The sequence below is a fragment of the Fulmarus glacialis genome, unplaced genomic scaffold (assembly GCF_000690835.1).
Source record: "Fulmarus glacialis isolate BGI_N327 unplaced genomic scaffold, ASM69083v1 scaffold8646, whole genome shotgun sequence".
Taxonomy (NCBI): Eukaryota; Metazoa; Chordata; class Aves; order Procellariiformes; family Procellariidae; genus Fulmarus; species Fulmarus glacialis.
The window spans coordinates 12,232-24,929 of record NW_009217433.1 but is presented as its reverse complement, the minus strand read 5'-3'; the positions used below and the strand labels follow the sequence as shown (position 1 = coordinate 24,929).

The window sequence follows — 12,698 nt, the reverse complement described above, 5'->3', positions numbered from 1 at the left end:
GTTCATACACTGCACAAGTAACCCCTGGAACTCACTGCCATAAGATATCATAAAAATTAGAAGTGTCTAAAAAAAGCCTGAACATTTATATAAAGAGTAAGACTGTCTGTGACTACAATAAGTAAGAAGAGGTTGCAAATTTGGTAAAGATGCAGTCCTTTCCATATACTTAAGAGCATAACCCTATCTCTAAGAAGTGGGATTTTGAGAGAAGCATCTCCGTGCAAAAGCCTTATATTAGTAAATAGAAGAAAGATAAAGATTTAAGATTAAGCTGGAGGAAACTTTTGGTCAGATGATTATCCTTAAGTTTCTAAGCTCCCCTTTTAGTGATGATAGTGAAGCGGGCGGGAAGGAATCCAACATGAAAATTCATCAAAGACTTCTGTATTACAAATGAAAATCCGATCTGAGCAGTCCTTCCTGCAGTGTCTGCTGGTGAACTTTTTGCTTGGAGCCAGAGCAGCTCATCCTGAACTAACAAACACCTTTTTCACCTGGCCTGCCACAGACAGGCTCATTTCTTTCTGCTGCCCCAGGGGTAGATTGTGCTCTGGGTAGATTGTGCCTCATCAGCATTGATGCCCCTTCCCAGCACTGGAGCCTGTGAACAGCCTGAAATTGTGATCTAGCCTTGACTTTATTATAGCATGAGTTTGTGGGGAGTAGGCAGGCTGTTCCTAGTGAGTTGTACTGATATTCCTGAAGCAGAAGTGCCTGGGGGGGGTTGAACTGACTGAGCCAACAGGAGTTGGACTGAGGTGGGAAAAGGAGGGCTCTCTTTTGACCAACTTGGAGCTGGGTTTGGCCAGGAGGCCGCTGAGTGCCTTTGCTCTCTCCCTGCAGGCTGCTCGGCAGAATGGCCACGGAGGAGCGGCATCTCTCCTCCAGCTGTGGGTCCTTCATCAAGACCGAGCCCTCCAGCCCATCTTCTGGCATCGACGCCATCAGCCACCACAGCCCGAGTGGCTCCTCCGACGCTAGCGGTGGCTACGGCATCGCCATGGGTGGCCACCCCAATGGCTTAGACTCGCCACCCATGTTCAATGGCACGGGGATTGGCAGTGGGTCCTGCCGTAAGCGTTACGATGACTGCGCCAGTGCCATCATGGAGGACTCGCCCACCAAGTGCGAGTACATGCTCAATGCAATCCCCAAGCGGCTGTGCCTGGTGTGCGGGGACATTGCTTCTGGGTACCACTACGGCGTGGCTTCCTGTGAGGCGTGCAAAGCCTTCTTCAAGAGGACTATTCAAGGTATGGTGGGAAGGGAGGGACACTGAGACATTCACTCCATAGCAAAAAAGGGAGGCAGCCCCAGACATTGCTGAGACTGCAGTGTTTCCATGTCATATAAAAAGGGGCAAGGGAGGGTGAGTGTAATGCACCTAACTCTCCATCCTTTTGTATGCCTCCTCTCTCCTCCTGCCCAGCTCTGGTCCTTCCAAATCAACCTGGACATGAAGTTAGGCTTTGTGGTGGTAAGAACCTTTGCCAAATTTGTAGCCTGGCTGGCTACCAGATCTGGGTATCTGGCCCAGTGGATCTTCCTGCCTCTGGTAGTGTCACTGATACCCTGATAATGTGGCTGCTAGTGGAGTGAGGCCTGGAAAGGAAATGCTTTGCACTCTAAAGGTGGTTTTAAGGCCCATTTGAAGAGTGGATGCTCCTGCCTAGAGATGGCATCTCTTTAGAGATGTCTACACCTTGAGGTGAAAGCTGCAGCATTACAGTAGAGAGGTTCTCACTCTGTCCTGCCAGTCTTAATTTGTGGCCATGGACTCCATACAGACCTCACCACAAGGTAGGACAGGGCACTTGGATGAGAGTCAATCCTTTTCCAGTTCCACCAACCCTTTTCATTAAGATGCAACTTCTTTGAAGATAAAAAATGTAGGCACTGAAGGAGATAGAGATACGTAGTTTTTGTCATTCTTCCTAAGGATGAGAAATTCCTCAGGTGATTTTGAAAACCTCAGTGCATATATGTGTAGATGAATTGCAGTGCATTGCTCCTGCATGTACAATTTACATATGATGTATATGGCTGTGTCCTGACTACCAAAGGTATGCTGCAGATGTGCATACATGCAGGTACCACAGTATAGCCAAAAGTGGGATGCATCCAGGCAAGCTCCAATATCCATGGATGCTTGGGTGTACTTATACAAGCAGGCCCCGTGTGAGCAAACATGCCTGGACGTACAGATACTTCCTTTATTTCCTACACTCTCTAACTGCAAAAAGGACAGGATCATTCACCTTCCAGTGGAAAGTGTATTGAGTTTACCCAACCATGGTAGGGGCAGATGTCCAGTGAGCAAGCAGCTGTGTGTGTACTTGGCTGTTAGCTGGGGTCAATCCACCACACCAACACTTCCTTGTCTCCTGTGAAATGAATGAAATGCACATGTGAGGAGAGCACAAATTTTATTTTTGTTCATTGAATGGGCCTGATGACACTCCGTGACCAGGGATGTTCAACTCTGGAGTGGACAGAGGAGTACAGGGTGCAGTTCAGCCCAGGTCTCTGCAGAATTCACTATTTCTAGCTTAATTTCTTAGATTCTAGATGTCTCTCCTTACTATTATCCAGCTGTGGAAATAATCACTCTGTATTGCCCCACTGACTCTTCCTCTTTTATTATGCCGTGTGGAAAGCATGGCCATCTCTAGGGCCATGGCCTGTTCCCTGGCAGGGTTTCTGTGATTTGTCGTTGCTGAATCTCCTGTGATTGAATGTGAACTTTTGCTTGGACTTCTGACTGTTGGCACTGACTCCGTCCCTTCTCCAGCACTTGGACCCATTCCCAGTGTTTCTTTTTGGCACATTCAGATGCTAAAGGAGGGACAGGGTAGTACTCTGAGCCTAGGGGCTCCTTATATAGGAAGAGACTGAAAAACTAACCCCTCATAGGAGCGATACTGGAGCATGTCTGTGGCAGAGCAAAAGAGGAGCCTAAGCTGGAGACAAAGAAAAAGACCCAGGAACTTTTGAAGAGTTTTCAGAGAAAATCAAAATAAAATGATGCAGGGTCACAGTAACTAGAGCCTGTATCAGCCTGGGTGATATGTCAGCTGACTTAATCTGAGGAAGGGAGAGCACTTCCTTCCAAACCCCTCTCCCCAGCACAGCCATATTCTCCCTGTGGTTCCCTAATTGATTGCCTGTTAACGTGTAACAGATGGGGGAAAGGAATAAGCGGAGATTTCTCTCACCCTGTCATCAGCTTGGGCTGGCGACTGAGGTACCAAAATGCTTTTATTCCCAAGTGTGGGAAAGTCGAGTGTGCTGTGCTTGAGGGTGAGCAATTTCAGCTATGGAGCTGAAGGCTGAGCCCAGGGGAGTGGGCAGCAAATAGGGCTGCAGAGGTTGGTTGAGTCAAGAAAATGCACCGTTCCCAGGGCTCTGCTGCAGTGCATGCAATATCCAAGCACAGCCCTGGGTATGCAGGGGAAAAGGGTTTAAGGATCATGTAAAAGAGATGGCATGTGGCAAAAGCATTTCCAAAAGGTGTTCATCCTGCAACTCTATTACGTTCAGTAGATGTGTTGAGCACCTAACTGAAGAAGTGGGAAAATATCCATCCAGGCTGCCTAAACATCGATATAGGGTGTGCAGAAAGCATGCAGATGTGTATGTTATACAATTGCATTCCCTGCTAGTATTAAAAGACTTGCCATGATGCTGGTATCTGGGAATGGTGTTGACTCAATGGTTTGATCACAGAGATGGAGCTAAGACCCTGCGATTTCCCAGGTGCTCAGGAGTTGCAGTAGGTAAATCATCAGGCTTTTGTGGTCTTGGACCAGCCACTTCACTTCTCTCTGCTTGAGTATTGAAAGATGAAAAACTAATGACTATTGTGAGAGTACTTAATCTGGTGGCCCTATGTTTGGTAACTTTATTAAGTAATAGGTGTGCATGCTGCTATAAAATGGCTTTAAATCTTTCCTGGATGATTAGACTCCTGCAGCCCTATCTAGATATCCCTGATTATGAAGCAAAGCTTCATGATAAGTCCGCCCTCCAACTATCCCCCTCCTCTGCTATAAATGACCCCAGTCTGCCTATTGTTTTTTTTAGCTGCATTAACTCCTGTAAAACCTGCATGTCTTGAGGCAGGAGGATCTTGCAATAGCTACTCCACACCCCCTGCTGCTGCCACAGCAGTGGGAAGAACGGACATCCAAGCAGCAGACCTTCTTTGAGCCTGACAGCTCTGCAACTCACTTTCCCCCTTAGCCAGGTGAGGCCAGGCTGTCCTGGACAGCACGAGGGCTGTTGCTTTTCAAGTGATAGGGAGAACATAGGCTGAAAGCCAGCATGGACATGGCTGGTTATCTCTGAGGTCACTACTATAGCTATGTGGGAGTTTTCCATCAGTAGGATTTTTCCAAAGAAAAGCAGAATTTTTACCAAGTCAGATTTCCCCAAGGAAAATTTTGATGATAGGAGAAAAAAAGAAGTCAATAAAATCCAAACCATTGATTCACTTCAAGCTGAATCGGAGTGGTTGGTTGTGCTGAACTAAGCCAGGATCACACAACAGGTCCTAACCTGTCCCACAGGTATCCCACACCTGTGACCTCTCTCATGTTGTGTTACATGGCCCCGAGGAAGGATAAAGTCCTGGAAACCTGTGTGTCATTTCTGCTTTGCAGCACTGGCAATGCTTGAGATGGAAAGGCGAAAACCTGAGACAAGATGACAGCACACGCCACTGGGCTACAGGCCTTCTTTCAGAACATGTTAATTTGAACCCCAGGGCTGGACTTCCCACACTTTGAGGCAGAGTCAGAAATTCTGAACTGACTTGAAGAAATTCTGAACTGACTTGAACAGACAGCTAGGCTGTCTGACAAAATTTTAATCCTATTTCTCTATCATTGTATTGCTTTGTGGGAACTGTGCTTTGGATCCCCATTATATTCTAAAAGCAGTCTGCATTTACCTCCATGATGCGAGTGTCCTCCATAAAAATATGTGCCATGGGCATCACCTGACTTTGTGAATATTGTGGAAGGTGCAATCTAGCAAAGATAGGAGAGACTCTGAGTTTCAGGCATGTTGAAGTGTGCTGCTATTGGTGCTTAAGAGAGATCTGATTTGAAACCAAGGATTTCATATTAGTTGAATGTAATGGAAGAGGTCCGTTACATGAAAGATAATGTGTTTTGGATGTTTCTGAATTAAAACTTTTTGAATTTCTATTTTTTGGAAATCCTAACTAATCCTTTCGTCCAAATTTTGGACAAGGGCAAATGCTGGATTTCTTACAGGATACATATTCTTAATCTAACTCTACTCTATTCCTTCTTTTAATAGTTTGCTCAGTAGATACAGCATTACATATCAATCAAATATATTGTCATTATCTTTTGTTCGTCAGTCGTTGCAACTGGTAGGTAGCTTTGCCTATTCTGAATATTAACTAATAACAGTGCTGTGTAACTGTATGAGCCCTTTATTATTCAACATATTCATGACTATGACTACCCTTCATCTATTTTTCATCTTCAAATAGTGCAAATTAAGGCTATTTCTAAAATGACCCATTAATATAGAATAAAAGCTTAAAGCTCAGCAAAATAAATCTGAATTAAGATTTTCCTCTCTGATCTTTGTGAATCATGTCATTGTGTGCTTGGAACTCATACCCATAAGGTGATACAACAGGACTTGCAAGGAGTGATACTGGGGAGAACTCGTTATTGGAGAGTCAGAAAGAAGAGACACATTTACCATCATCTTCTGAATAGGCAGGTTATGTGTCAGGCAAAGTGCCTGCATCTGTGGATTCCCTGCTTGAGTCTTGCAAGCTTCAAACTCAGTGAGTGTAGCAATACAACTCCTGCGCTGGGATGCCCTTACACCAATAAGGGGCTTAAAATGTGGATAATGCAGCTCAGAAGACTTGTAGGGATTTGTAACAGGCTTGTAACAAAATCCATAGTCTTCTAGGGCTTCCTGGTTGTCATTACGGTGGTTAGGGAGGCTCCTGGGAAGGGAGAAGCAGTTGAGAGAGTTTGCTCACTTTCCTGAGCAGAAGAGCATTACCATCCACAGGATCAGCAAAGGGCTTATGAGATGCAGAAAGGAGGTTTTGTGTCCCTACAGTAGAGGCCACGGCAGCCAGCCACTGTCCTATTCTTCTGTCCTTCTCAGAAACGTGCCTGCTTCTTTTCAGGTGGGAGTTCACAGCCAAAAAAAAGGAGATGTTCTGAGCTTTCCAAAAGCTTTTGAAGCATAACCGGGGAAAGTGCAGTATTCCCTGGATCTAGTGTTTATCACTTGCAGGAAAATGAGACTTTGGAAAAGCAGGTGAGATAAGCCCTAGTGCTTGGATTAACCAAAATGCCAGTGGGGAGTTTTTTGGTTTTGTTTTTGGTGTGGAGTTTTTTTGTAGGTTTTTTGGATTATTTTGTTTTGTTTTGTTTTTTCTTTCCAAAAATAGGAGCCTCCACTGATGCTTGTATATACTCAGACACCTAAATCAGGTACATGTCCCTGGAAGCATAGGACAACCCTGCTGAAAACAGGGTCACTTATTCAAGTGCCTAAATACAGATTTACAGGTCCAATATTTGAATCCCTCTATTTGAAAACTGTGGCTTAAAAAGTAACCCCTCTTACCTCATGCATCATTGGAGAGATTTTCTTCTGATTTCCCCAAAGTACCTCTCCCCACAGTAGGACTCAGGCTATGATGCCTCAGTTAGAAGGGCTAATTTAAGCGGAAGGTAATAGAGAATCCACTCCATGCATATTATCAGTGTTCCCTGTCCTGGTGCAGGAGGTCAGACTGGTGCCTGCTGAGGGCAGAGGAACTGCTGGTCTGGCACTGCACTCACCAAGGGCCTTTTTACAGTTTTCAGGTCCCTTTTCACTGAGACACCCAAATGATCTGTTTACCTTCAGAATCAGAGATAAAAAGGATTCAGGACAAAAGTGTCATCAGAGCTAGTGGCTTATTGAAAAGTCAGGTTGCTTTCTCCTGCAGACTATCCCAGTCATGCAGGACAGCTTTACCATGGAGGGGTTATACTGACTGCCTGATGGGACCTTCCTAAGGCTACGGTATTTTGCGAGAAGTTCGTGTAAAACAAACAAACAAACAAAAACCAAAACCAAAAAAACCCCAACCAAACACACAAAAAAAAGAACCAGTGTGGGGGCAGTGTATCAACTGTTACAAAAATTGGGATAAAAGGAAACAAATGCATGAGCTGAGGCGCCTATGAGATGGATTTCCCTGGGAATTCCTGCTCTCAGCCCTCTGGCCCCAGGGGACCGGCAGAGGGTGGCACCACACTGTTGGTCACAACCGCAGCATGCTGTGTCAAATCACTAGGGTTAAAGACATGACTTGAATGAATGGAATTTGGAACTTAATAGCAGATATGTCTGAATCTGGGTTTTTCCCTGAAATTCAGGAAAAGCTGCAGTCATCTGGTCCTCTGTTTGAGTCACCCAAAGAAAGAGATGAGAGGTCTGTGTGCAGCAGTGCAGAGCAGGACAGAGTATGCAAGGAAGGGAGAGGAGAGGGAACGAATGGTGAAAAACAATGAAGAAGAAACCAGAAAAAGAGGAGAGATGGGGGGATTTCTTCAGAAAACAGAAGCTGAAAATGTTTTAGCTTTAAAGACTTTCTTGGCTACTTCTATCGAATCTTTCCTGAGTTTCCTTGTAGAAAGGCTTTATAGAAAAGCAGGATCAATAAGCGGGGAGCAGCTTGTGCTCTTAGTGCTGTACTAATTCTGAGCTCAACTGCCCTGAGGAGCCCTGTCCATAACTTAAGCAGCAGCTGGGTGGAACTTTACTGCGCTCCCCAAGCTCTGGGAGGCATTCTCCTCTTCCCAGTCCCTCCCCTTCCAGAGAGGTATGGTGATGATAGGGTCTCTTGAATGACCAAGCTCTGGTGTGCAGTTTTCAGATGCTCCTGTTATGTGTGCACTGGAAATTATGTTCCAAACTGTTTAACAGTCAAAGGTCTAATTTTACAGAAAATAGGGTAATTTTGCAGTTCTCCAGCATAAAAACCATGATCTATCACTTCAATATTCCTTGGCTGTTTCTTAGCATCTCTCATCTAAAGGCTTTAAAGTGCAGTTAGACCTTAATGAGTAAAGACTCACAATCTCCCCAGAAGGTAGGTTTGGTGCTCGTTCCATTTTGCAGATGAGCAAACTAGGACACAGAGAGGAAGTGATTTGCCCTCCAAGGCCACATGTGAAGGCTTAGAACAAATCCAAACTCTGATCTGGCCACCCACCACTTGATTTTTTGAAGCCATTTTTTAGGTAAATCTTATGCAGTTCTATTGGTGAGGTCCTAGCAGTTTTTTCAGATTAAATGTAAATATTGTCTACATCAAGGAAATCTCTCCTAATAAGCAACAGTTCAAAGCAAGGACTTGTCTATTAGATTATCCCATTTTCTGCCCTTTCCTTCTGGGTCACATAATCTACAGTTCACAACACATAGAGACTTGACTCAAATTTTATACTTGCATACAGACTTGTCTATGTGCACCCTTGTGTGCTGATGCTCTTCTGCAGGGCCTTACAGCACCCCCAGCTGCTGCAGTGAAGGGGAAACTCTCTCCGAGCCCCCTGCGCCGGCAGCGGGGCTGGTGGTGTGACCGCCAGCCGCTGGGAGGCTGCTGGAATTTCGATGAGTTAATCTCATCACTTTATCACAGGGCACTTACAGAAATTACAGGGAGCTGTGAGCACCTCACTGTGCTGGCAGCCAGCCTCAGGACCCATAAAAGAAATTGAGACACACAAAAAAAAAAAAAAAGTCAGAGAACTTTGTTAAAGTTTTGGAGACGATAGTTTTTCTTGAACAAGTTCTGCTTGGGTAATGCTGATTGTGCCTTTCCTGGTGATGTCCCTGTTTTCTGCAATAATGGCAGGTATTGCCCCCAGCTGTGGCTCTCAACTCACGCAGCACAGAGCATGTTTTGGGGCCTGATACAAAACTCCATTTACTTTGGCAGCATTGTCTTGTGTGAAGAGGGTACGGTGAGCCTCACCTCTAGCATTTGCGCCTGTAGAGAGGGCTGTAAGACACAGCTGCTGATGCTTTCTTCCTTTAGACTGGGCACAGTGTGTGGAAGGGGCTCGTGAGCCTGTGTTCAATGTGAAGGCAGTAATGCATGCTGAACGGGACGTCCCACCAGTGCTGGGTGTATTTTTTCCCCTGTGCTTACCAGCAAACCACATGGCTGCTACACTACATGGTGGCCACTGCTTTGCTGTCCAGGAAGGGGAGCTTGCCCAGTGCCCAGCCTCCTCTGGCTCTGATTCTTTAACAGTCATGATCCCAGCACAGAAGTGCCTTTGAGAACTGCTTATTCAAGCTGTACATACAGTGTGTATATTTGGTAACCAGTACCTACTCTGACACTATCACATTTAGTTGTGATGTAGATTTTGTAGACCGTTTCCAGTACTTTGCTTGTCAAGGGGTCCATGGGCTGGAGGCATGGGGAAGCTGGGGGATCTGCTTGATACAGTGTAGCGAGACCTTGAGCTGCCAGATGAGGGCCGTCACTGCCTTCCGCTGCTATAAGGGCTCAGCGCCCTTGGTGTAGTGTCTCTGTGTTAGGGGGCAAATTTTTGGCCTTGGGACCACAAAAACATGAAATCTTACATCTCTCCAGAACTCTAGTCCTGGCTTTGGTGAGAAAGGTGGGCATTGAAACTAAGGCTGGATGGATCATCAAAGGGATCTAGAGCAGGAGTTTGTTTATTACCTTGAGATCAAGCCTGAATCTCAATTTCCAGCTCTCTGAGAACTTTGATACATTGCTGGCTATTGAAATTCAGGTGCTGCACAATGACGAAATACAGTCTGAATGGAAGCAACTTGTGCAGCACACTTTGCTCCTGCAGACAAACTGCATTTTGGGGGCAGAGCAATGGTGAGGAATGAGGTGGCTGGGCTGGAACTTAGGGGCAAGTTGCAAGTCTTGTGACAAAACAAGAGGCAAGAGGTAGAGGTTTATAACTAGCAGGCAGATCACCTTTAGGCTTTGGGTGTTGTGTACTCCTAGGGTTTCACCCAGCATGGACCAAGCATAGTGAGATAAATCAAATGGTGCTTTCTTCCTTTTGAATCTGTGCTCTGTCTTTCCACTCAGATTTCCAATGGGCTTTCCATCTGCTTAGCCCCAAAGTCTAATTACCACCACCAGAGATTGGTATGTATCAGATTGTTAGTCTTTATTTAGAGGAAGGAAGAGTCTTGCACAAGAACATAGAAATCCATTGCAAAAGTAGGAACAAAAATCAAGTCCTGTCCCAGTGCTACTAAATTGTAAGCTCTACTTCTAATCTGATGGTATACGAAGTCCATACTGTGTGTTCTCTCAGCTCTTATCTACACTCCTCCCTGCAGCTCTCATTGAACTCTTGAATCTCAATTTCCTGCTCTAAACCACCAAACCATTTTTTCCATTCTTCTGAACTGACTGTAGAGCTTGGAAATCCTTTTCAGAGCTGCCTGATTTACCCAGTAGCTAGACTGCCTTCAATGTATTGTCATTGCCAATGCATCACTGTCAAGCTTAGATTTCCAGTCCTGCCCCACAGCAAACATTGAATAGCCCTCTTCAGAAACATCACCTCCAAAGTGAATGACAGCATGGAGACAGCCATTTCTGTTTATCTTCTAGGACTAAACAATTGTTGCATTACACTGTGATCCAGCATAATTCCACTTACCTCCTCATATCAGACCCTCGCATTCGTGTCTCAGTTACATTCTTGGCTTATGATAAAACATGATGTGAACAGAAGTAAATTTGGGATGCTTCTTTCCCTGTTTTGTCTTGGAGGCAGTGAGGTGATCATAAATGAAAGCGAATGAGGAAAGAAATACTGATGCTCTGTGCAGGGGGATGAGGCAGGTGCACAAGGACTAATAAAGTAAAACTGGAAAGATTTGCATAGAGAGCCTGTGTTCATTTTACAGGACATCTTATCCATCTTTTTCAGTCCAGACCTGCTGCTTCCCTGCTACCTGTAGTATGCCAGCTGGCAGGAGGAAGCAAAGGAGGAAATGCCATCTCTGAGCAACTTGGTCCCCCAAGCAAGGCAAGAAAGGACAGTTGACATCCATCCCACAGACATGGAGCAAGACTGACAGCAAGGGGAATGCTGCTAATGTCTGAACTGCTCCCACTCTCAGCCCTGGACTTCAGGGAACAGGCCAGGTTATAAGGGATGCAGCACAAGGGATGATGACGTTCCTGGAGGACACATTGTGCCTGAAAGCCCAGCATTGCAGTCAGCCCCTTGGATGGACAGGTTTCTCCCAATACTTAGAGCGGTATTGCTTTTTTCTGAAATGTGTTCTAATAAGTAATGCTGGGCTCTCTAAAAGCCATCATCAGCCGGCTTTGGCCTCAGAGTATGTGTGTGTGCAAACGAGTGAGCAAACATACAGCATATACAGACTGATGGTGGTGGGAATATCTGGGCACTACAGCCTGTCCCTGGATCAGTGGGGAGAACATGGTTCCTGGGTGACCATCTCTGTGTTTGATTGCAGGGAATATTGAATACAGCTGCCCGGCCACCAATGAATGTGAGATCACGAAACGGAGGCGCAAGTCCTGTCAGGCCTGTCGCTTCATGAAATGCCTCAAAGTGGGGATGCTAAAAGAAGGTAAGACAGAGTCAGACTGAGAATTGTTCTCTGTCCCAACAGCACCTGGGACTCCAGGCCTTGCAGGATCTCCTAGGCTAACTACACACTTGCCTTCTCTGGCTTTCTGAAGGTATCTTTTTACAGGCTTTGTGAAGGAGTCAGGATGGGCAGCGACCAAGAGCGCAGTCCAGAGAGGAGAGTGGTTCTAGTCAGCACCCTCATGCTTGGATATTACTTCTAGCAGTTGCAAACTTGACAAATAACTGGAAACTGGCTGTGCCAGACTGTTTCCCTTCCCAAAGGAACCCCAGGCTGGAAGGTGTTGCTCTTCTTGCCCCCCCAGGTCATTTTGCAGGGTTGGTGAGGAGAGGCTGTTGCATGATCATGACTGGGCTTCGTAAGGGAAGGATGGAGTTAATGCAGAGCTATGGCACAGTGTGCAACGAAGGTCTGCGCATATTTCCACTCAGGAGACTTTCTGGAGATAGTGGGTAGCACAGGTTTGTCTGGGAGCTCTGGGTCCCCTGCCCTGCATGCTCAATCTGCGTTGTGCTCAGCCTATTGATCTGTTCAGCGCTTTCCGAGCAGTGTTCAGCTTCTCTCTTGTGCTGCTTTTTCTCTGCCCACCCCCCTCCCCAATCCTTGTCCATTCAAGGTGAACCGCAGGGAATTCAGTGGCAATTAAACACATTCTTATGGATTGACTTTAAAGCTTTGTTTCCCTTGGGTCCCTCTGGGAGAGGAGGGGAGGAGGGAGAAGGAAGGAGAAGCGTTGCATGTAACCCTCTGCATTGCAGAGCATGGTTTAACCACAGTTTAACCACAAGAACAGCAGCTGGCTGTGGTCTGCGCAAGTCCTGTATGCTGGAGCCAAGATGCCAGTACGCAGCTTGCTTCCAGGTCATACCATCATGAAGCTGGCGATGAATTGTACAATGTGACTCGAGCATGTATTGCTTTGTACTAGGGCTCTCTCATTTCTTGAGAGGCAAGTTGATGGCAGCCAATGTTGTTAAGAATGTAGATTAGATGTTAAA

General features: G+C 45.9%; 1 protein-coding gene across 1 annotated transcript; it reads left to right on the top strand.

The window, feature by feature from the left end:
• Positions 1-850: 850 nt before the first annotated feature.
• On the top strand, positions 851-11,679 carry LOC104078135 (steroid hormone receptor ERR2-like; the record flags this gene model as incomplete). The annotated part of the gene is made up of 2 exons (XM_009579663.1): positions 851-1,256; positions 11,563-11,679. Coding segments are annotated over exons 1-2 (514 nt in total), but the record flags the coding sequence as incomplete, so codon positions are not given.
• Between the last annotated feature and the right edge of the window lie 1,019 nt (positions 11,680-12,698).